At 50.0% G+C, this 25106-nt stretch overlaps 1 protein-coding gene across 1 annotated transcript in view; it reads right to left on the reverse strand.

Annotated features, from left to right (window-relative positions):
- The window catches only part of UNC5B (unc-5 netrin receptor B), a 63185-nt gene extending 61120 nt beyond the window's left edge, over positions 1 to 2065 (reverse strand). Inside the window, exon 1 of the mRNA XM_039381902.1 lies at positions 1931 to 2065. Within this exon, the coding sequence (XP_039237836.1) occupies positions 1931 to 1961 (31 nt within the window). The 5' untranslated portion in view covers positions 1962 to 2065. The remainder of the gene's footprint in view (positions 1 to 1930) is intronic.
- Between the last annotated feature and the right edge of the window lie 23041 nt (positions 2066 to 25106).

Genomic DNA, 25106 nt, shown 5'->3' on the forward strand with positions numbered 1-25106 from the left:
CTCAACATAAATTAAGGCTTCTAAAATAAATAAGGTGATAGCCGGCAACGAGGCGCCAAATTGATGTTGCAGTAGCACAGGGTAGTCATTACATCGCGGTGACACTGCAACAGGGGACGGCACAGCAGCCACCCAATTATTTTAGTCGTATTTGTTTAAATGCTACAGATCAGGGACTAAGTTTCTTCACCAGTTAGTTGCTGTTGCTCTGCTCACCTTGAAAAGGAGACAGAGCGCCCAGGGGATTTTAACTGGGGGGATGGTGTCATTATCCCGGGTTTTGGCCAAGAGCATTCCTCTGAAATGAGGCCTCCTTGCTCCTGATAACCCCAATCCTCCACAACTTACATTCACAGGCAGCATGATCAGTTTATTATTATAAGCCCAAGGGGCTTTGCTGGGGTGCTACTGGCCTTGATTCACAGAATCCTAGAAGGTTTGGGGTAGAAGGGACCTTAAAGACAATGTCATTCCAACCCCTTGCCATGGGCAGGGACACCTTCCACTATCCCAGGCTGCTCCAAGCCTCATCCAGCCTTGGACACTTCCAAGGGGAAGCTTGTCTGGGCAACCTATGCCAGAGCCTCACCACCCTCACAGGGAAGAATTTCTTCCTAGTATCCAACCTAAAACTAAAGTCCCCCTCCACTGAGGTCCATTAAATACCAGGTTTGTGGTACTTTCTGTGCTCACTGTAGGGTTTTTCCACCCGCTCCAGCCTCTGGTACTCTCAATATGTACTTTAAAGAACAATTTACACCTAAAAATGCACCCCTCCTGTGAAAGCACCACCGTACAAAACAGCAGATGGTGTTTGAACACTGCAAAATGGAAAATATATCTTTAAAAGAGATATACAAGAGTTGTCTTGGCGCTATGTGGGTGCCTCAGGGTCTCGATTTGCAGCTTTCTGCATTGGGGGAAGAAAAGATGGCAAGTACTGTTAGTTAATATTGGTGGCAGGAAAACGCTTTTCCAGGTCAGTCCTTGGAAACTGTGGCTTGGGAACAACTCAAAAGGACTGTGCAGGAGGGGTTCTCTGCCCAGCAACACCAAAAGCCCTCACGGGCCACCACACGTGCCCAGCTGGGGATAGGATAAGGAGGAGAGCAGGCTTTTTCCTCCCTTTCTCCCCCCCCCCCATTTATGCTCATCACACTTCTTTGGATGAAAAGCTGTTTATGGAGAGGCAAGGTGGGGTGGGAGACGCATAAATCACCCTGCTTCCATTTGGGGCTGCAGGGAAAAGCAGGGAGAAGTCCTGTCAGTCATGCCAACCCTTCCCAGGTCCCAGCCCCAGACTGGAGTTTCAGGATTGATGCAGCAGGAGATCCTGCTCCTGGAAAGACACACCCGAGTGTTACAGTAACACTGCTTTTGTACATGAAACATCAAAACTGTTCCTTAAAAAAACCCCTCCTCCCCCTTCCCATCCTGGAAGCAAAACCCCTGCTGAACATCCGTCCTCCAGGCAATTCTCCCTCCATGTGAAAAAACCCTTTTTCTTAGAGGTTTTCTCAATAAAAAAGCTTGAATGCTGCTAATTTCCAAAATAAACAAGCAAATCTTTGGAGCAGCAAATGCAAAAGGCCCCCAAGGCACCTTCTAAATGTCACAGAAAACCATTAGCCCCAGCGCGTGCCCGGCTGTCGCTGCCTGCCCGGCGCCTGCTCCGGGCACAGGGGACATCTTTGGGAAGTTTGGTTTTGGTGGGAGCAAAGAAAACCCCAAACTCAGGCCCCTTCACAGTTGCTTTGAAGCCGACAGGCTCTGCAACAGGAAAAAATAATATAAATTGGGTTGGGTTTCACTCCTAGCAACGACATTTTGACAGCTTCTATTTCGGGGATGGCTTTATTGTTTTCCCTCTGGTCCTCAATTAATGCCTTACCTCAAAATAGCTACGAGCCAGCAGGACTTTTCCACTCACCAGGCTGCAAGCTGCTCTGAGCTTCCCCCATGGTGTAAGTGCTCCTGGATTGGGCTGGTTGTTCCCCGCCTGACCCCACATCTCCACTTCTTATCCCTTGAACAAGGACAACCTCCCCGCTGAAGCCAGGTGCTGGTCAGCCTGGAAGAGAAAGCAAACTTGTTTCCCACTGTTCTGAGGGTGCTGTGCCCAAACACGTGAGGCCAGGACCAGGGCAAGCTGCTGGGAGGTGGATGTAACCAGTGCACAGGCTGGGAATGCTCTAAGGGGTGTAGGGGGGCAGATGGAGCTGGGGTTCACTTTTATGTCCTGTACTTGCTTTTGGAGCTGGGAAAGGTTTGGTATGCGTTATCCTTGAGGATATTCAGGGTTGGAACTAGGTCCCTACCAATCCAAACCATTCTATGACATTCCTTGCAGTGCCAGCTGAGCTGAGCAGCCCCATCCAATGGGATATACTGGGCCTCCCACAAGAATATCACACTGCAAACCCCCTTGGGCTCCCTGCTCCCATTGCCAAGGAATAAACCCATAAACACCCCTCTCAAGGTTATCCAACAGTGGTTAAAGATTTAAGAAAAGCCCTCTACAATGTATACGGCTCCTCCTGAAATATTCATCCTCTGGCATCAATGTTTCATCAATTTTCTATCATATATCACCCCCGACACCAGCTTCAATCATGGTGGTGCAGATGGGCAAAAATAGATATGTTTACAGAGCCATCCGCCTCCAGTTTCCTCCTTTCCCACATAATTTAGTATCAGTCAATTAGCTGGTGCAGACACCACCTTCCCCTCTGCCCTGGGTGAGCCAGGCATGCCCCAGCTTCCCTCTGGGAGCTGGTAAGATGGGGTGGGCAATCCAGATGGGTCAATGGGAAGCCTCTGTGCAGCAAGACACTGGGCACTCAGCCGGAGCCATCCGAGAGCAGAGGAGCCACACCAAAGGCTCCAGCTTATCATTTACCTGTGCTCCCATTCCAGGAAGCCAACTGCCCTTTCCCTCTGCCCCAGAGGTCCCAGGAGCAGAGCCACACTCAGTAGCCACATTCCTGGGCACCTACCAAACACCATCTCCCATAGCAGAGACGCAGATAGGCCCCAGGTGACTCTTTTTTATTATTTCCCTTTTTAATTCCTGTAAACTGTTTAACCTGTGTTGTGCCTGGGCTTCTCCTGGCCACACTAAATGACCAACAAGTTGTTTCAGTCTGCCCATCAGTCCTTGCCCAGCTGCTATGCGAAAGGATGGAGGAAAAGCTCTCTGGGCACAGTCATCTTTTGATTTCAGCATGGCTAAAGAAGTTAGTGGAGACCTTTCCTCTCCCCCCCAGCCTGAGCCAGAGAAGTCAGAACATTTTAGCTGTTATCTGATTTGATGTGCAAAAAAACAGAGGGAGAGGGGGAAAAGACCTTCCTCCCCCCAGCCCACCACTGGCTCCTTCTCGCCTTTAAACTGTGGCATACAAATGCCAGGCTTGTTTTTGCTCTCCCTGAAATACCCTCTGTCAGTAAAGGGCTCCCTCTGGTTCAGGACAAAAATTGACTTTGTGTCGTGAATGAAGTAATTATTTCCTTCCACAAATGAATATGGCAATTATTCCCCTTTTCAGGAGGGTAGGGATGTGTGTGAGGTTTAAGCTGCCGAGCAGAGCCGATGTCCCTGCCCGGAGCAGGGATGCACTCGGGCTTTGCTCACCAGTGTTTCTGCCCCCTCCACCACTCCCTTGCCCCGCTACCTCTTCTCTTTCTGAGCTCAGGCACAGACTTGCTGGATCCCCACTGGACACAGGCACTTTGCTAGATCAAGGGCTGTGCTGAGGGGAGCAATTGCTCTCCCCTGCAGATCAGCCTTTAGCCTAAGGTAATCTGCTGGAGCTGAAATCAACTTTCCCATTCTGTGCTGTTTTCCCCTGGTTCAGCAATAAAGGACGTTTCCTAATGGGTCCATCCTGTATCTCTTCGCTAAGGAACAGCAGGGATAAAATACTGCCTTGGGTATATGCACAGGGGGAATATTAGAGACATATAGAATCACAGACTGGTTTGGGTTGGAAGGGACCTTAAAGATCTCCTATTCCAACCCCCTGCCATGGGCAGGGATTCCACCCACTAAATATATGCCAGTTACAGAGATGACCATGGAAAAGCTACCCTCCTGCTTCTCCATTCACCAGTGCCCTACTCCCTGCCTGGATCAAGGTCTCCCTTCCCCAAAGAAAGGACTGGGGTGATGGCCAGGAGACCAGGATTAGCCCATCACAGGCAGACACTACCTGCCATCACCATCACAGTGAGGCAGTGAGGCACCATCCATGCACAAACCCTCCAAGGGGTCAAGGCTGAGCTAGGCCTGGGTCCCACCTCAGCACCCAGAAGGTCCTTCTCCAGCAGCAGGGCTGTGTTTGGAGACAGGGGTCTGTCACACACTCACCCTGCAACATCCTGACTCCTTTTCCCCCTGGCCATTGGCTCCATGGATGCCCATTTCCCGGCTCCAGCAACAAAGGGTTTACCAACTTGTGAAGTGTTTCTGTGCCAGCTCTTGACCATGTTGCAGCTTCTGCAGGTGTTAAAAGCTGCTGTACAGAGCGACACACAGAAAGCTATTTGTGGCCGAGATCTCTGAACCCCACAAAGACACTGAAGCGCTGCAGCAGTGTGTGCTGGAGAGCGATGAACCAGCACCCAAACTATTAACTATTTCCAGGAACACAAACCCCAGGCAATCCTGCAAGAACAAACATTTCTCTGCCAGAGCAGATGAGGCACTTCTACCAGCACTCAGAAATCTCGTCTTTGCGTCAAAGGATAGAGCTTGGAAAGAGGGAGTTCAAGCATCTTCTCCAGAAAATCGTGTCCCTACCACCATGACCAAACCAATTCCAGCAACATGAGAACAAGGATTGTAAGAGGCAGAAAAGTGGTAACAAATACATTTTTTAAATGGTTAAAACCGCAGGACACAAACTCCCCAAGCAAGCTGGAAAGACACTTGAAGGTTGTGAGTGACCTTGGAGGGAGCTGGACCTTGGCTTGGTGGCTGCGGCGGCGGAAGCGTGAAAATGTATTGCAGCCCTTGGGCAGCCTTCAGTTCTCATTTAAGCTGTTAATCAGAGAGGGAGAGGGAGGAGAGCAGCAGCAGCAGCAGCCGCAGCTTTTCCCCGTGAGCTTGACTGTAAAAGTGTGAGTGTCACTGGAAGGGCCTTTAGGACATGGGCAGGGGGCGGGGGGAAGCAGCTCTGCCTCTCTGCAAGGAGGAACAGCTCTAGGAGCTGAAAATACACATTCTTTTAGTCTTCTTATTCCTTTCGTGGGTGGAATTATCCCAGTGACTAGTTTACCCGTGGTTTGCTTGGTTGCTGAGGTGAGCATCCCATCGCTCTGCCCTTCAGTTTGGGGCAGCCTCGTAATGAGGGGGGTTTTTTGACCCACTGGACCAACACTGAGGTGCAGCTGCTCCAGAGCATCCTGCCCTTCCCATGTCATGGCAGGGGGGACCTTTCTGCTTTCAGTCCACAAGTCACCATGTCAGGGACCTCATCCACTGTCCCCAGTGTCCCTGAGGAACAGTGCAGCTCCTGTGGGACCTGGCACAGGCTGCCCAGAGAAGCTGTGGCTGCCCCATCCCTGGAAGTGTCAAAGGCCAGGTTGGATGGGGCTCTGAGCTACCTGGTCTAATGGAAGGTGTTCCTGCCCATGACAGGAAGTTGGAAGGAGATGATCTTTAAGGTCTTTTCCAATCCAAACCTTTCTAGCATTCTATGACCTCGGGCCATGAAGCTGTTGGAAAAGGACAGAAAGGGACAGAAAGGGACACAGGCACAGACTCCTCCTTGGAAAAACAGGGCTGGTGACCTGCCCTACCATTCAAATCCAGGTGGGATTCTCTAAGAGAGAGCAGACAGAATTTGAGCAGAGAACCAGAGAAGTCACCTCCCCACTCACCTGCACTGCTCACCCTTCTCCAGCATCACAAGGGTTAAGATGAGTCTATTACTGTTTGCTTGTCACTTTGTCGCTGATCTAATGACCATCGATAATAGCTGAATAAGAATTGATGGAGAGATGGATTTAATTAACCCCGGTGTCAGCAGCTCGCATTGCTGTCTGTTTGTGTTAATGGAGCAGCTCAGGAAAAAACTCTCCTGAGCTTTGTGTGTCTCAGCCTGCGGCAAGTAAAACAGTCCTATTCATCAGCTGCACCCTCCAGGTATACCCAGGCAGTGCCACATGGCAATTGCTTCCTCCTACCCCTGAAAGGATAAAATAGTCACCTGCTCTGTCGCACTCTGAGCCTCCGGCTTTGCCCGCCACCCCATCTCCTCCTCCCCATCCTGCTGCTGCTGCCTCTGACAGCACAGCCAAGGTCTCAGCAGGGTGGGTGGGAGTCTGGGAGTGCCTGGGAAAACAGCATGCTGATACTGGGAGGCTGGATATCTTTCTTTAGCAGGAGGATGGTTCTAGGGGTTTGATAGAAGACCAGCACAAAGACGGGAGCAGCTTGGTGTTACCTGATGGTGCAGATGTCAGGTCAGGGACGCAGGCTGAGAGGTGTCCCCAGCCAGCCAGCCTGCTCTGCGTCCCCCAGGCCTTCCTACAGCCTCCTCATGCCAAAATCCAGGTGTTGCATGCACTCCACTCGGATTTATTCCCTTCTTCTGGGTTTCAGACCAGCTTGTGAGCCAGCTCTGGGGGGGGCAGGCACAGAAGCACAGCCCATGCAGAGGCTGGGAGCTCACACCAGACCGTCCCAGTCCCACTAATGAGGCTGGTTCTGCCCATTCCTTTATTGCAGCTGGTAATTAGTGTCTGCCAGCTCCTTCCCTCTCTTCAGCCAATCCTCAGGTACAGCAAATGACAGCTGGTGTTGCTCCTCATCCTCCTGCCCTGGCTTATCAGGAGGATCACAAGGGAAATGCCAGCCTGGAGGGAGCGTGGCCCTTCTTGCCTGTGGATATCCAATCCCACTGATGAATTTCCTGGTAGCCTGGGGACCATGCCATGCACCACAGCATCATCCAGCACCCACAGGCCGCCCAGCTTCAGCACCCACTTCCCGGGGCAGAGCAGCAATCCAAGGGTGCACACCGGAGCACCACCCTCCCTGGGTGTTATCCATTTGGAAGAGCTCTCAGGGCAGGCTGGGGGGGGGCCTGTCTGACACCCACCAGGGTTTCTTCACACTTCCCTTTCCTCTAATTTTCAGCTGTGATTGATTTTCGTGTTCTAACACGTGTCCAGCCTTGACCTGCGCTGGCAGGCGGGTGTGGATCCAGCCCCGGTGCTGGGGATGCACTGGGATGGTGCTGGTGCCACCCCTGGCTGGCTGGGCTGTTCCTCTGGGTGCTGCAGCCAGAGGTTCCATATGCTTGCTCTGACAGCCCAAGGTATTACTGTCTGGAGGAATAAGCTTCCCAGGGCAACACCTTGCCAAGCTAAAAATACTCCTTCCAGTAAAAGCACTGGCTCCTGCTGCCAGCGCTGCCTCATGGTATTTCCAGGTAGGATGGGACACAGATCCTTCACGATATGAGGTCACTGAAAATACCAGTTGCTGGCGAACTTATTTCCTGCTGAGAAACGGTGAGGTCACCTTTGGCTTTGGCACCTCAGCTGGCATCTGCAGGCAACTCTGAGGGAGCAAACGTCTCAGCTGGGATTCCCACGGAAAAGACAGGCGTGGAAAACAGGTGCACGGACAAGTGAGGCGGAGAATATCGCTGGGGAGGTGAAAGCTGGTGTCAACAGAGATTAGGGCTCTGTTCCTACCCTCAGGCCTCGCTCCTCTGGCTGCAGGATGAAGATAACATCACCTCAAAGAAAGGTGAGGAATTTAATTCAGCACTGGCTAATCTGGAGTTTCCAAGACTTTAACAGCAGCTCTCCAAGCAGCCCTTGGAGCATTTTGGGTCTGGATTGGGAGAGCCGGTCTTAGCAATGCAGTGGGACATATGGATCCCTCCCTCCCCATCCCAAGATCTCCCTTCTCCCAGCAGAGAAGAGCAGTACTAAAATAAGCAAAGCTGGCGGTGGAAGGCAGAACTGATCCTGGCCTCCTCAATGCAGTCCCTGAAACAGCAAAATGCATCCTGCCATGGCAGGAATTGGGGAGCCTGGGAAGGATCCCAAGATCAAGTATCATCCCAAGTCCATCCTAGCCTGGCAGGGCTCCCAGCTTCTGAGCTGGGTGTAAGCTGGAGCCTTCCTCCCCTCAAAAAAACACCCACAAAGTATCCCACGTTTTCCTCTTTTAGCTTTGTTTTCCCAATGGAACATCCAGTGACTGCCCACAGCTCCACTTCACCCCCCAGAAAAGATGGGCAAGACACAAGCAAGGTCTGTCCTGCTCTGGAACAGCCTGAGCCTTCAGAAAGATGCTGATTTAGGGAGAAGCAGGTTTCCTGTTTTGCTCATCCCTGTCCCGGACAGAAAGTGCCTTTGCCAAGTACATCTTCAAATCCCTGCCAGTAACCTGCAGTCATGGAATACGTGAGGCTGGGGAAAAAAAAATCCAACAGAATTTAATTTTGAAGATCTAGCTAGTCTTATAGCTTTTCAGCTGCTGGAGCAGGTGAGCCAATAATAAAATCAACTGCCCAGAGAGGAAATGAATATTGGGTTTTGTTCCAAACGGATGAGTTCAGCCAGCGTCAGAAAAAGAGGAAAAAACAATAACAATATAAAATAAAAGAAGAGTAGGAATTGTTCTGTGACAAACGTATTTTGACAATTCAGCTGAAAGGGCTGACAGAGTTATGAGTGAGGGGGAGGAATTACTGATCTCTGAGTGTCATCTCACTTGTTTTTCTTGATTCAGCCTGGCCCCGCTAACAATGTGTGTCACTGCCCAGTGCTGGGAACATCCTTTGATGAATGACACATGGTGCTCCCAAGGCAAAGCCTGGTTTCCTCCTGCAATATACCTGCCAACAGCACCAGGGGGGACACAGGGGGTACCTGCCAGACAGGCTGGATTTGGGAAGGTCAGAGGTGGAGGGGTCGGGGTCTCCAGCCACATATCCTGGCGCATTTCTGTTTGTGATGCACCTCGAGTCACACTTCCTGGTCTTCTGCCTGGCTGAAGCCATAGAATCCTAGAGTGGTTTGGGTTGGAAGGGAGCTTGAGGACCATCCAGTTCCAACCCCTTGCAGGGACACCTTCCACTAGCCCAGGTTGCTCCAAGCCCCATCCAACCTGGCCTTGCCTTGGACACTTCCAGGGATGGGGCAGCCTCAGCTTCTCTGGGCAACCTGTGCCAGGGCCTCACCATCCTCACAGCTAAGAATTTCTTCCCAGTATCCCACCCAACTCTGCCCTCTGTCAGTTTGAAGCCATTCCCCCTTGTCCTGTCACCCCATGCCCTTGTCCAAAGTCCCTCTCCAGCTCCCTTTAATGCTCTTGTTATTTTTTGCATCCTCACATGCTGAAATGGGACTTGAGGTCTCCATTTGCGCCTACAAGCCCATGTTGGGTAAAGTGGAGAAATGTAGGAGGGTGGCAGCTGCTTGATTTTGGGTTCTTCAAAAGAAAACAAGAGCCCCTGAGGAGGAGGGGTGGCTGTCTTTGCCAAGAGGGCAGCTTTACCAGGCAATAAAGGAGACCATCACAATATCTGGGAAAACATCCCAGCAAAAAACATCCCATCAAAGCTGTGGCATCCCAGTGCCCACTGCAGATGTTGAATGAACACTGTGCTCACACTGACCTGAAGTCCTGAAGTTCAGGGCCTTGGAAGCTGTCAGCTCCTGACGTCTCTTTCTGTGAGTGACAGGGCTGGAGGTGCCTGGAGTTTGTGTCTGTGGAGCAGAGGGTTGTTGGGGAGTGGTCTCTGATGTCTGTTACCACCTGTAGCTCCCCACCTAAAAGTTAGGCCTGGACTGAGGACTTGGAGATTTTAATCTTGGGATTTTAAATGTTCCTTCTCAGTTTGAGCTCTGCAGCTCTGGGAGCAGCTCGTGCAGAGCCTGCTTCTCCTGTGGCATCTAAAACCTGGATGAAGCCAAGCTGCAGGAGCACATTAATTTTAATTACCTTTGGAGCAGGACTCAGCCCCAACGTGGGCAAGACCTGATGGCATTTCATGGCATTCAGAGAGGTCCCCTCTGGTTAAAGGATTCCTGTCAGAGCTGCATCAAGCCAAGCTGTGACCACGCTCTGGGAGAAGGATGCTCCCTGTGACTGAGTCAGCTTGAGTCACCTGCCTCCCCTTGCTGCTGCTAATTTACTACGCACAATAATTTTGAGAATTGGGGATTATCAACTGCTTATTCAAATTTTCCCCCTCCTAGAAGCAACTGTGAAAAATACGCATCTTGAGGGGGGTCCTTTGGCAGGAGTGGGTCCTATAGTAGCTTTTCTCTGGCTGTCCACTCTTTGCTAGGAATGTTAGGGAGAACTGGAGATCTTCCTCCACCTTCCTGGTGTTTGTTTGCCCAGCCTGGTTCTGCAGCTTTTCAGACAAGCACATTTATGCCTTGCTTCCCCACCGAGTGACATCTTTCAGGACATGTTTTCTGAGGGTCGAAGCAGAGGGCAACCTCCCAGAGAACAGCATGATGCTTCTGAGATAAATAAAGCACTTGAAGTGAAACCTCCTTGGATGGACAAGGGCAACATGAATTTCTCTCAAGGCTTGAGGGATGGCTCACTGTTTCCAAGAACAACCATCTTGTGATTGCACTGACAGCCATTAAAATTGTGGGATGGAGTTCAACCAGTTGAAGGTCAGGTTGTTTGGGAGGGGAAGAGCTCCAGAAATTTCCAGTGATATATTTTATATTTTTAAACCTTTTTCCATGACTATCTTTTGCAGGTCTTTCCCACATGGCTTAATATCTGTGCCCAGCCTGGCCTTGGGAGAAAGAAACCCCTTCACTGAGGTTGTTTTGGATAGATAGGGAGAGCAAAATTAACAAGTCCAGATGGTTTCAGTTGTTCTTCATTTCAAGAGAGACCCAGAGGGGCTGGAGCGTGTCCAGGGAAGGGAACGGAGCTGGGGAAGGGGCTGGAGCAGCAGGAGCGGCTGAGGGAGCTGGGGGGGCTCAGCCTGGAGAAAAGGAGGCTCAGGGGGGACCTTCTCACTCTCTGCAACTCCCTGACAGGGGGGGCAGCTGGGGTGGGGGTCAGTCTCTGCTCCCAGGGAACAAGGGACAGGACAAGGGGAAACAGCCTCAAGCTGCGCCATGCGAGGTTTAGGTTGGATATTGGGAAAAATTCTTTAACGAAAGGGTTGTCAAACACTAGAACAGGCTGCCCAGGGCAGTGGAGTCACCAGCCCTGGAGGGATGTGGCACTTGGGGACATGGTTTAGTGGGTTGGCAGCGCTGGGGGAACAGCACTTAAAGGTGATCTTAAAAGGTCCTTTTTTCAACCAAAATGATGCTGTGATTCTGCTCCCACTACCCTGCTTTGTGCTATTACTCATTGGTCAAATGCAGGGAAAAAGGCAAAATAAAGCCAGAGCTCCTGTTTATTCACCCTGATGGAAGTTATATGTCAACACCTCATCATTCCTCTCTCTGCTGGTGGAGACTGTCTGCTCATGATGACACCGAGCTCCTAAACAGCTGCATTTTGCTCCAGCTCTGTGTGAACATCCAAAGGAAGAGCCCAGGCACCCAGCTCCACAAGGGCTGCTGGATCAGAGCACTGACATCCAGCTCCACCCGTTAGTTCCCCTGGAGAATAACTGGAAGTGGCGCTGCCAGGTTTAATAACCCCTCACGCCCCACCAGCCGCTGCACGGGACGCAGACCTTGTTAACATGCAAAATAATGGAAAGATGCAGGTGGGGTTCTGGCTGGTTAACCAGGAAATGCTTCAGTGAGAATTATCCAATTAAATCTCCATGTCTCCCTTGCTTTCATGGGTTTTTTCCCCCCCATTGTAGCAGTGTTATCAACCAAAGCAATAAACACGAGTCCTAATCGAGTGCTGGCCGTGTTAATCCGGCACTGAGGGCACTTGGTACCCCTGCAGCGCTGGCCTGGGGCTCTGGGAGGCACAGAAAGTTAACCACAGCCTAAATATATACATTGGCACACACTTAATAATCTCAGGAAGGATAACCAGTGCTTTTCTTCCCTTTTCTGAGAGCACAGCTCCCTCTTTACTCGACCTATCCTTTCTCCTTTGCCAGCATCCCATAAACAAGCTTGAGTAGGTGCTGCTGCCCTCCTTAAGTGAGGATGCTAAGCCCCGTTCTTACAAAAAAAATCCAACCCCCCCCCAACCAACCAACCAACCAAACAATACCTTCCCAGTCCTGCCACTTCTTGGCTGCTCCATGACTTCTGTGGCAGCCCCAAGTTTCCCCAATAACAGCTTGTTTTCCCACTTTTCTCTAGCTGTTTCCAGGGTATTTTATGCTGGGATTCTGGTGAAATAAGAGCAAAATAAAAAAGAGAATAAGAGAAATAATTTAGACCCTGGAGGTGAAAAAACAAAACCCCCAAACCCCCACTTTGTATTAAAGGTCAGTTCATTTTATTAGACGCACTCCCCATTTTGCTGAGAAAACACAGATCTCAGATGTGAAGCTGAAAAGCTTTAAGGGGTTAATTCTGTTCCCACCCATCTGTGGGTGGGAGTAGCAGTGCCTGGTGATGTGTCTGGGCAGCTCTGGGGGCAGAGGATGTCCCTCTGTGTCCCCACCCTGGGCACTTGGGGGAGGTTCAGGTGCAGTCCACTGATGATGCACCCACAGAGGGGGCTGCAGGTGAAGCAGAGGTAGCACCCACCATCCCTCTTATCCTTTCTGGCTCCCCACCAGGAGCTGGGACCCTTGCTGAAGCCTTTCCCATAGAGGCAAGGCTCGTGGCCAGGTGGGAAAGGGGCTTTTGCAGCCCCCATCTCCCCCGGGAAGGGATCCCGGTCTGCCTGGGCACCCCATGCAAGGGATTTCCTCCTGTTTCCCTGTCTGCACATGCAATTACAGCAAATCCCTCACTGCAGGAGCTGTGACAGTGGCTAAAATTGAACTCAGTGCTGGGGGACACCCTCCATCATCTCCACTTGCCTCCCCCAGTGCTGGCTGCCAGGTCCTGCTGGGCACCGAGTGCGGCTGCTAAAAGCAGCAGTAAATGAAACCGCATCACCCTCCCAGCCGAGGTGATAATTTGTTTCTCTGAGGCCATCTGACACCCAGCAAGAGCCCAGCCAGGGTGCCCAGCGGGCTTGCTGGGGCTCACAGAGATGGAGATTGTCATCGTGCTGGGGGCTCTTCCCTCTTGTGCCACCTCCTGAGCCTGCCTGGCCCCGAGAGGTTGGCACCCCTTTGTCCTGTCAGGGGGCCCTGAGCCCTCATGGGTGTTTATCCAGTCACAACAAACCATTCCAGCTGATGCATCCCAGTCTCTGCAGCACCTCTTGCCTCCACTCCACGAGCTTTTGCTCTGGGATATTGGGAGCAGAGAGGAGGTATCTCCCTTGCCTGACAGCCAGAGCAGGCTGAGCATCCCTGGGGAGCGAAGGATGCTGCAGGCTGAGCACCCCAGGATCCCATACTGCCATCCATTATAAGAAACAGAGCATGTGCACTCATGGTCCCGTGTTTTCCAGCATCAGGTGATGCTACTCTGCTCCTGGCAAGCAGCCCTGGACACCTCTCAGTTGTGCAGGGAAAAAGGGAGGTGACCAGCAGAAATGATGTTTCCCATCCAAGTTTAGCCCCAGTGTGTCTTTTTTTATCCCACGCAGAAACCCAAAAACGGGCTTTTTTTTCCCCTTTGCCAGCATGCCATGAGGATGAGGCCCTTGAGATGTAAGGAGCACCTTGGAAGTCATCCAGCAGGCTGACACTTCACAGAAGCAGATAACTGTCATCCCACTGGGATGCAGGAATCCTGTGTTACCCTCCAAGACCAATTTTTGCCCACTTTTAGAAGCTGCTGACCTACATTCTCCCATGTGTGCTGGGCACATCCACAGCCTACCAAAGGTAAAGGCACATTCCCTAAGCCACAGGTAGTTTTTGGCAGATTTCTGAATAGCAAATGGGTTGATATTTGCTGGGTGGAAGACAAGGGGGGGTCTGCCATACAGCATTCATATTATACACAGGTGTTTACCTTCCTTCAGGCTCCTCATTTCTTTATCCTCATCAGGTAAGCACTGGAAATGTCACCTTCCCACGCCTGTAATTAAGCTCTGCGACTTTTGTCCCGGCGTGCACACACACTTAAGACAAAAACTACCCAAAACTTCCTTTTTGCTCCCAGTCAGCCATGCAGATGTGCACCGTGCAGCTGGAGATTGTCACGGCAACAGAGTTTGTCCCTCTTGCTCCCCTCTCTGACCCCTTCCCCCAGATGAAGAAAGGGGGAAAAAAATTAAAAATAAGCAATTTTAATAATGTCACAAAAAGCAGACAGGGATCTAAAAATCCATTAAGAGCTGGAGTGGCCCTCGCAATGGGAAGTACTCCAACTCCTTCCCTTTCTGTCGCTCTCTTGCTCCCTCTCCAACCCCCTGAAAGGTAACCTTTAAAACACACTCGGCAGCGTGGTACTTAAACCTCTGGCATTTACCTTCATTTCACTCTGGCTTTTATTTCTTTCCAGGGGAGGAGGGCTTTCGTGTTATAAGAAGACAAGTTGGTTTTTTTCCTTCCCCTCACCTTGATTATTTTCCCCTCCTGTGCGTGTGGCTTCTTTTTTTCCCCTCCTGCTTTGTGGTCCCCATCACCCATGCACACAGCCCTGGTGCCCATCACCATGGGGGAAGCAGGAAGAGGAGCCAGCCTACTACCAAAATTCCCCCCCCCCCTTCCAGACACCCCAAACTAACATTTTAACATCTTGAAAGAAGGATAAAGGTGATGCTGGAGAGAGAACAGTAGCCTGGGGTTCCTAGTGGGCTGCAGAAAGACAAGAAGGTTGTGATTCACAAGAGAGGTGCTCAAGACACAGCTTTTGGGGGGCTTTTCCTTTTTACATGCACACATCCCTCAAAGTCCCCCGGAGAAGAAACTTCAGCCCTTCAAACTCTCCTTAATATTCCTCTCCTCTGGCATCTCTGCCCCCAAAGCGATCCTCCCTGACACGGTGCCAGCCAAATGTGGTCTCACAGAAATGCCACTTCTCCTGCTCCTCTCATCCATCTGTAACACAAAGCTCAGTGCTTGGATGGGGTTCTGAAGCTCTGCCTCACAATCAGGGCTTCACTTCAGCCTCCCCCTCGCAGCCTCCCAGTTTTTGGCCCATTAAGAGCCGTTAAGAGCTGGGCCCGGAAAGGCATCCGGCAGCAAATGCTTTGCAATGACTTCATTCCAGCCCTGTGAATCCTGGCGTGGATTTTTGTGCCTCATACTGAGGGATACCTGCATGTGCCAGTCACACCAGACCAGGTTTTATCACAGTTTGCCCACTACATTTGCTTTCCTCCCCACACTGCAGACCCTGCGGCGGGAGCCATGGGATTAGCAGAGCATCTCCAATTCTCATTACAAAATAAAATCTTGTCTTTTCCAACTTGGAAGGAGCTTGAAAGCGTGACCTAATTGTGCCTGGACACCCATGGGCAAAGAAAGAGTCCAAACTATATTAATAAAAGGAAAGTGGCCAATTTTTTCAAAGCCATTCATTAATTTCAAGTGTGACCCAGGAACAGAGACATGAATTATTACTTCTTCCTAACCCAGCAGCACCCGTGATCCCAGGCTGACTCCGTGCCATGCCTTGCACAGCAGGAATCCTGAGCAGCCCAGACTCCCAGATGGATGCCACAAATTCCCAAGAGGGATGGGAGAAGGTCATACCCTCTCTCCCACATCTGCACCTGGAGAGAGACAGGAGCATCCTGAGGGTGACAGGGAGACCTGGAAGCTGCTCACCCTTCCCAGCATCCCTTCTGCACCCGAGTTATGCCCTGGGACTTTTTCTGCTTGAGCCCAGGCATAGGGGCATGCTGAAGGACACCTTGCTGTGTCCTGATGGAGTTCCTTTTTTTTTATCCCCAGCTCCTGACAGGGCTAAAGCAACAGCTGCAGTGCTGAGGCGATGCAGATTTGGGAGTTTATATCAGGTATAGCTGGGTATTCCTTACCTCCAGGAGCCCAGGTGGCTGATGCTCCTGTCTCCTACGTGTCCGCCCTCCTGGGGAGATAAGTGGGGCTCACCCAGGTCCCCAGGAAGAGTTTGCTGGGAGATCCTGACTGGTGTCAGCCACACAGTGAGCAGGAGAGGCTCAGACCACATGCATCCTGGGGAAATCAGGACCAGGAGAGCACACAGAGTAAGGCTGGGGGCTCTGCAGCACCACCTCCCAAGGCTTCCAGCAGTGCCTGTACCACCCCAAATTCTCCACTTATCATGGCACCCCAATTGCTGCAAATTGACAATTTTGCAAGTTCCACTGAGGCCACGTTTTACCTCCCAGAGACAAGTTTGCTCTTTTAACACATTCATCCCCTCCCACTCCACAAGCAACACAAAACAGATTTGCAAAGCAGCTTTCCACTCCTTTTTTTTTTGTTGTTCTCCCAGATCTTCTGAGAGCAAGTTCTTACACTCCTACAAGTCTCCTCTGAACTGGCACCAGTCAGGTAACATAAGCAGGAACAGCAGTGATGCCTTTCTCCCTCTGCAGCCTCATGGAGCAACCCCAAAATCTCCATCTCCTGGGGACCACCATCAAGCATAAAGTCTCTTCAGCTCATAGTGATCAGTTTTCAGTAGCTTTCACTAGTTTTCCAATGTAAACACGACCTTAAGAAGGAGCCAAACATAGGAGTCAAGGAGTTTGTGGGAGGGTTGTAGAGTTTTGGTTTTTTAGGGCAGTGATACTCCAGGCTGGTAAAGACCAAACCTTCACCTCTTCATGGCTCAAAATAAGTCATCATAAAATAATCTGTGCATCAGCCCAGTGCTCTGACCAGATTCAGGTACCAGCTGGTTTCCAGACCGCTGCTTTCTCTGGCTCAGGCCCAAATTTATATGGCAAACAATCAGCACAACAAATGGCCATAAAGGAAGCAAGCTAATTGCAACAGATTAAAACACCCAGAAACAAGTAAAACACAAATTTATGCAGATCAGCCACCTCCCAGCTGCTACGTGGTGGACTCCTCTGCAGCTCTGCAGGCTGGAGAGGGCAGACAAGCCTCCAGGGGAACGTGGTTTCCTTCAGACACATAAGGCTGCATCCAAGGGCTGGGCTGTGTCTTGGGCTTGAAACAAATGAGATGCCTTCAGAAATCCTCCAGAGCAAAGACTGTGGTCCCAATCCATCCCCAAGCCCAGCAGGCAAGTGCAAGAGGGACAAGCTGAGGTTTCGGGGTCTCATATGAAGGTGAGCAGTGTTACAACTCAGTCATGAGTGGAAGTAAAAATAGAAACCATCAGAGATGCTCTTCTGGGAAAAAGAGTCCAGGAGAGCCAGGTGAGGTAGATCACAGAGTCATGGAATGCTTTGGGTTGGAAGGGACCTTCAAGATCATCCAATTCCAACCCCCTGCCATGGGCAGGGACACCTTCCACCAGCCCAGGTTGCTCCAAGCCCTGTCCAACCTGGCCTTGAGCACTTCCAGGGATGGGGCAGCCACAGCTTATCTAGGCAACCTATGACAGATCAACCCCATTTATTCATTTTTGCCAGTGCCTCAACCAGAGAACAGGATTTCAATTGGATTTAGATGGTACATCTGCTGACCCTCCAGATGAGGAGGGAGTTTTATTTAAAGAAAGGAAACAAAAAGTGCAAAGGTATGAAATTACCTGAGGATTTTGTCTGAGTGTGATGGGATGGGGCTCTGGTGGCACTGAAAAAAAGAGATAACAAGGGAAAACTTTGACTCTTCAGAGATTAATCTTTGCAGAGATTAAATTGAAGCCTTCAGGTCTGATCCATCGATTGCATTTCACTTCCATGACAGTTTTGTGGTAGAACAAATTACAGAGGACATGGACTGTACATTTTTTAGCCATCCAGCAATTTGCTCATTTATCAGCAAGGCTCTCCTTAGAGCCATCCAGGACAGTCAGGTAGGAAGCTGGGATCTATAGGAATGCCCCATGGCAGGAAGGCTGGAATTAGATCATCTTTAAAGTCCCTTCCAAACCAAACCAAACCAAACCATTCAGTGATTCTGTGAATTCAATCCAAGGGAAAAGCCAGAAAGTGCCTTCCTTCCTTCCTTCCTTGCTAACTCCTGGCGTCACACAGGTATTAAATGCAGAGGTTAACAAAGAGGAGATGTTGGGAGAATAATGAGGAAAGGAGGAACACCCAAATTTCTAGGATGTACATAGCACTCTGGTGAAGCACCAGGGCCTGAGCCCTTTGGGAGGACATGGTTGGAAGGGCCCTACCCTTGGCATCCAGGCTCAGAGAGGATGGTGAAGAGATGCCTGCAAAGGAGCTTGCCTAGAAATATCAAAATTTCTCCAGCCATTGACTTCTGCCAATAAATACATTCAAATCAGCCAAAAGGAATAAAAACTGGCATTGATACTGCTGTGCAAGCTGGTGTTCACAAAAGACATCAGCATGACATTCATGTTGGCAAAGTCTTCCCATGGGCCAGTTTCTTTTCCTCACTTGGATCAAGGAGCTTCTCCCACCAATGCCTGCACAGTATCTCACTGGAAGTCCCGGCTGCTCCCTGTCCCAAGTTCCCCATCACCACCGCAAGCCAGTTTCAGAGCCATCATTTCTGGTTTTGCAGGCAAACTCCTGACACAGCGCTAACATCTTGCTTTTCCTCTTCGGAATCTGCAAAGCTGGATTTCAAGTGAAAGCAGAGAGAAGGTGTTTTACTGCAGGAGGTGTCAGGCAGGGTGACGAGGCGCCGGGAGAAGTGTCCTCAGAGGCGCGATGAGGGTCACAGCAAACCCTTAAAGCTCCTTTTTATCATTGCTAATGTTTAATTTCACCCATTTTTAAGGGCTGTTAGCATCCTGGAAACCCACGTGTGGGAAACCCAGAGTCATTCCCTGAACAGCAGAGAGCAGTGACAAGCGTTCGGAGGGACAGGACCTTCCCAGGGAAGGCCAAAGGATGAATCACCCTGTGCTCAGGAAGGGACAGGATCACAAAGCAGACAGCAAAAGAGTGCTGACCACATAACACAGCCCAAACATCTACACCCCTTCCCCCTGAGGGGACAGATTTAAGGGCCAGAGTGCTCCTCCTTTCAAAGGAGAGGCGAAGACCCAAAGTGTTATTCCCATTATATCAGCAGCAATGACCCTTTTAACCCTTCACTTGGAGAAGATGATATCTATGGTACCCACTAAGATTTAATAAACAGGAAATCATTTCTAAAAACTTAAACCACCTATTAGGCTCAATCAATCTACTTCTGCCTATTCCCTGGATGCCAAAAATTAGTGCAAGGCACAAGAGCTCTGTGTGAGCCTCTATAACTGGTGGTACTGAAGCTGAAGGTACATTTTTGGATGAGCAGAAGGGACAGGGTGTCTTTCCCTGGCTTTGCTCAGGCTCAGGCTCTGGAGGGATCTCCAGGGAACAGGTGCTTCAGAGAGGACCAGCTTTCTTTCCCCTTTTCATCATATTTGTCCAGAAGGGGTGGGAGAGCAGAGTAGATGGACAGGATAAGGGAGCCTTCAGTTAATTCCACTCTAAACCCAATTTCATTTTCCTTTCTAATTAGAGCAGCAGGCATGTTTTAACAACTGATTATCTCTCCTGGGCAGTTGTGTGTATTCTTCTTGGCTACTTATTCAATTTTTCCAAGCAAAGCTCTGCTGTGATTGTAACGTAAATAAAATTGGAGCCAGGCAGATCATGGGCAGTTTGGAGAATGCTCTGCCAAAAACTGGGACCGAGGTTTTCTTTTTCATTCCTAAAACTGAAAAATAGAAGGTGCTCACCATAGGAAAATATAAACCCTTGGCAGTGTTGGAAGGAGAGAAGAGGTGTCAGCAAATTATTATTAAGGACTATCTGTAAAAAAAACCCCTCTGTGACAGGCACTCAACTCTCACAGACATTCTAGAGCTGCTGTATCTCCTACCTGTGCATCCCACAGGACCCAAGCACCCACATCCAACACCTCCTATCCACCAGATCCTGAAATAAACCTGCTTGGGAAAAAAAAAACCAAACTCAAAGCACCGAGCTGAGTTTCCAATCTCCTCTTTCCCATTCCGGGCGCTGCCCTGAGCCCTCTGCCACCAGCAACGGGATGGGAAGCCCTGAAGTCCCTTTTTCCACCCTTCTTCTGCTCTGGCAGCCAATTCCCAGATGTGAGACTTAGTTTGTTTTCCCTCTTCCATGACCTCACCCACCCCCCCAGCGTTCCTGTTGGCGCTGCCTCTCCCCTCGCCCAAGGGTGCATACTCAGGGGGTGTATTTTTCAGGAAAAAGGGATTTTGGCACAAAAAAGGGACTATGCCTAGGGATGTGCCACTATTGCAGACACTTCCTGCTGCCAGGATGATGTTTGGAATATTCCCATCCTCTTCCTCACGTTAACAATCACAGGTTCCAGATGAAGTTCACGGGCTTGTGTGCGCCCATCCCACAGTAAACGTGAGGGGAATGCGCTGAGGAAAGAGCAGGAAAATGAAAAGCAATGTAAATACCACTGCTCCTGATCCATGTTTTCTTTTTCCTCTCCAAAATCCTGGAATGGTGCTTAAGTTTCCTGGTCCCTATAAAACCTCATTAAACAGTTTTGGCCCAACCAGAGCTGTCATTTTCCTCCCTTCAAATGGGATGAGACAGCTTAGAGTTAATAAATCCGAAAGGAATACTTATAAAATAAGGTGGTGTCACAACATGTTGTTAAAATAGCAGGTGAGCAGGCCCGTTTGGAGAGCACTTAATGGCCCCAAGTTTTAAAAATATCTGTGCTACATTTCCCCCGACAGGCAATAAATCTGCAGCAGATATGGATTTTCCTGCCTGGGTGCTGTGCTGAGCTCCAGCCCGGACTCTGCATCCCAGGGGAATCTCAGTGTCTGCTCAAAACCCTCCTGCTTCCCCTCCCAGTGCCTTGTGGCTGCAGGGATAGGGTTGTGCAAAGGTCATTCTGGTGGAGGCACAGTCATCTCCACCCCCACCTGGGGGGCATCCAACTGCTGTTGGATATCCCCCCTTCCCAAGCATCTCTCCTTCACTAGGTTCAAACTTTCGGGGGCTTAGCAAAGCTGTTCCCACCCAGGTCAATACTTTATTTTCATTTTTTACCTTGCGCTATTTGCAGGAATGTCACGCCCAGCACAAAATTTTCCAACTGACAAGTGAAATTTAGTTAGCAGAGCTTCTATTATTCCCGATTTATTACTCCACTGGAGAGTTGTGCAGGCTGAAGGGCTGGAGAAAGGAAAACACAGGCGTGCATGCACACCCCGGCAGCAGCCAGCAAGCCAAACCCAGGGCTCCCGCTGAATTATGATTCACAATTTATAAACCATTACGTGCAATGGATTTCAACTATATTTATTGCAATCCGACTGCTAGCAGTTCAAAAATCAATTTGGTAAATGTGGAGGGAAAGGGCAAAATTATTAATATGTTTTCTATAAACGCTGTAGCTTATCCTTTCCCTGGTAAATAAGTGTGAGCCCTCGGCTTCCTCGGGGAAGGGGTTTGCCATCAGGAATGGGATTCACCCTGGGGTGCCTAAAACAAGGGGATGAATGAGAGGGGAGGGATGTGCAGGGCATAATAATGGCAAGGTGACCCACACAGAAGACGATGGAGGAGCCCTGGGATAGGTGTGGGGACAGGAGGAGGTGACTGGTCGGTGAATCGAGGGAAGGATCACCAGGGATGAAGCAGAGCACGTGTGCATGCGACACCCTTGAAAGTGGATGTGTTTGGGGTTAAGGATGTGGCAGAAATGCTCCAGAAATCCCAGCTCCAGCTGATGGTGAGATGCCTCACACACTGTCACCCTGTGCTGGGTGCTGGTGAGGCCACACCTTGGATCCTGTGTTTGGTTTTGAGCCCAGCACTTCAAGAGAGACACTGAGGGGCTGGAGCGTGTCCAGGGAAGGGAACAGAGCTGGGGAAGGGGCTGGAGCAGCAGGAGCAGCTGAGGGAGCTGGGGGGGCTCAGCCTGGAGAAAAGGAGGCTCAGAGAGGACCTTCTGGCTCTGCGAGTCCCTGACAGGAGGGGGGAGCCAGTGGGGAGTCAGTCTCTGCTGCCAGGGAACAAGGGACAGGATGGGAGGAAACAGCCTCAAGCTGTGCCAGAGGAGGTTTAGATTGGATACTAGGGAAAGTTTCTTCCTGGAAAGGGTGGTCAGGCATTGGAATAGGCTGCCCAGGGCAGTGGTGGAGTCACCATCCCTGGAGGGATTAAAAGTCATATAGCTGTGGCACTTGGAGACACGGTTTAGCAGTGGGCTCGGCTGTGCTGCGGGAACGGTTGGACTTGATGATCTACTTGGAAGTCTTTCCCAACCTAAACGATTCTGTAATTCTGTTACCCTAAGCCAGTGGATAAAGCAAAATGTGGTGGGCATTTTGCCACCTGCCACCTGGCCCTCACCCAGAGGTCTGGCCTGCTGCTTCCATGGGAAAACACTCCGGTGAGGGAGACCTGGCATGCAGGTGACCTGGCACATTAGGAGAAGCAGTGGCTCTGCATCCAGGCAGATGCTCTGCCCCACAGCACCTTGGACCTGCTGCACCAAACCCAAATTGCATGAATGTCCACGGGGCTTTACCCCTTTGCCAGCCCAGGCCCGGGGTTGGTTTGGAGGGGTCTTGCCTTTACTCTACCTGGCCAAGAGCAGCTCAGACTGCTGGGTGGGAAGGGGGAAAATCCCATTTGTACAGAGAGAAGGGAGGGGTGGAGACACCCTCAACAGTCCACACACCTCCTTTACTGGTTTGGGAACCACAAGCCCAACTGTGTCAGGAAAGGTGTAGGTAAGGTGGTGGCTGCCATGCCCGTGTTGAGCACCCTGGCTGAGGGATATTGGGGCATCTGCTCCTAAAGGTTGGATCATATTGGCTTTTCCATTTTGGTGATATGCAACCATACGGTGTACTCCGAAAGGGAGTGTTTCTTCTCCTCCAAATTAAGAAATGGAATGAAAAAAATATGAGATTAGATGAGAAGCAGAGAGAAGTTTTACATCTCTTTAATGATGACCTTTTTCCAGGTTTTTTTTTTTTAGTTTTTTTTTTTTTTTTTGCTGTAATGCTGGGAAGAAAACTTACTTCTATTTTAAAAGAAAAACTGGGTTTCTCATATGTTCCCATGATTCCTGATGCTGGCACTTTAAATTAATCATTGCAGAGAGCCACCACGAAAATAGCGATACCAGAACTGAATATCCTCTGGGCAAATGTTGCAAATGCTGCCTGATGCATTCACGTTTTAAAAAAAAAATATATATATAAAAAGTCATTTTTTTTCCTTGGCACTTCTCCTCTGGCTCATCTTATGCAAATCATCTAACGAAGGAGAATTTCCCAGGCCTCAGCCGAGGTTGGTCAGTGGGGCAGATCGAAACAGCAAGTTCACAGGTAATTATTTACGTGTGAACTCAATACAAGAAGGTGAAATCTGAGCTACGTTCTCTGTCAGGGTCCATTTTCCCTTGGAGTGATGCCTTACACAAAGTTTCATTGCTCAGGGAGGCAAAGGTTTGAAACGCGCCAAAATCTGGTAATCCCATGTGTCCACTGCCTCTTCCCAGGTCTCATCCCACCCCACTGACTCCTGGCATGTTTAGGAAGGGGAAGGAAACCCCTCATGGTCTATGTGACCAGGTGCTGACAATCTACACAGCTCATTTATTGAGCAAAATAAGCCCAAGAACAAATTTTGAAGCGGTGAACGATTTCCAATACCTGGTTCACCCGAGGACACCACGGGTCGCAGCATGTTCAGGAGCAGTTTTCCAGAGGTGAGAGAAGCTCAATTCACTTACTTAGCAAGCTATTTACATGGAATTATGTGTCAGGCTATGCTCTGAGCAGAGTTTGGCAGAGGAGTTTTAGCTGCATGACCTGAAGTCGTCCTGGATTCAGCAGGATTTGTCCTTTTCTCCCTGGGGTGAATTAAGAGCAGAAATCCCATGACGGTCCTTGAGCAGGGTGGAGGTGTTTTGGCAGAGCCCCGTGGCTTGGGGATGTTGTCAAAGAGGATAAGTGATTTCTCACAGAATCATTTACCTTGGAAAAGCCCTCTGACTCCAATCATTTCCCCAGCACTGCCAAGCCCCCCACTAACCCATGTCCTCAAGTGCCACATCCACATATTTTCTAAATCCCTCTAGAGATAGCGATTCCAGCACTTCCCAAGTAATGGAGTGGTTTGGAGTGACAGATCACTTCCTGTGGGATGCCACAGATGCCAAGAGGTTGCCCCAGCTCCAGAAGAGACTGGACAAGATCATGGGTAAGGCTCCACTTAGACCGTTCAATACACAGAAGGTCTTTTGGTGCCAGGTATCCCGAGAAAAGTGTCTGAATTGAGCTGATCATGGAATCACCTCTTTTTGTCCTGACAAGGGACAGGGAGCAGCAACAACCATGGTTTCAAAAAAGAGAAGACCCATAATATTATCCCCCATTGGGGGGAGGGGGACAGGGGGGAATCATTTAAATCATGAATTGGCTCACAGCAAATGCTCCTCTTTTTCAGGATGAATATCCCCTTCCCTGTCTGTTCCTGCCCACCTGTGCAGCCCAGCACTGCCCACTGCACTGAAAATACTTCAGTGGTATTAATTTTGCGACTGGAATTAACTGGTGTGCAGGAATTGTTACTCACCGTTAACTTTAAACGACCTGGAAGCTGGGTGAGAAGCTGGGCTTCCCAGCTGGCATATTTCCTCCAGCTCTAACTCATCCCAACCCACTGCTTTCTCTCCACCTTGCTCCTGAGCCACTGGGATGACTTCTGAAGGATGATTTGGTGGACTCACTGTCTCTAGAAGTGTTCAAAATGGTGCAGATGTGATGCTTAGGGACATGGTTTAGTGGCTGGACTGAATGGTCTCAGAGATCTTATCCAACCTTAATGATTCTGTGATGGGCAGTTGAGGTGGGGGACTCATGGATGACAGGCTAGCTCAGCTCAGGTACCCATGCCAGAAATGAGCAGGCAGCTTCTGGGAAGGGATGGAGGACTTTCAGCCCCTCAAAACATTAAGGGCTATCAAGGTATGTTAAACTTTTAGCTTCAACTTGCTAAATTTATTCAACAATTTTAGATATTTTCCATATTGCAATGCGTTATGTCA

This window comes from Pipra filicauda, unplaced genomic scaffold, assembly GCF_003945595.2.
Source record: "Pipra filicauda isolate LSUMZ 115617 unplaced genomic scaffold, ASM394559v2 scaffold246_size1145428_pilon, whole genome shotgun sequence".
Classification (NCBI taxonomy): Eukaryota; Metazoa; Chordata; class Aves; order Passeriformes; family Pipridae; genus Pipra; species Pipra filicauda.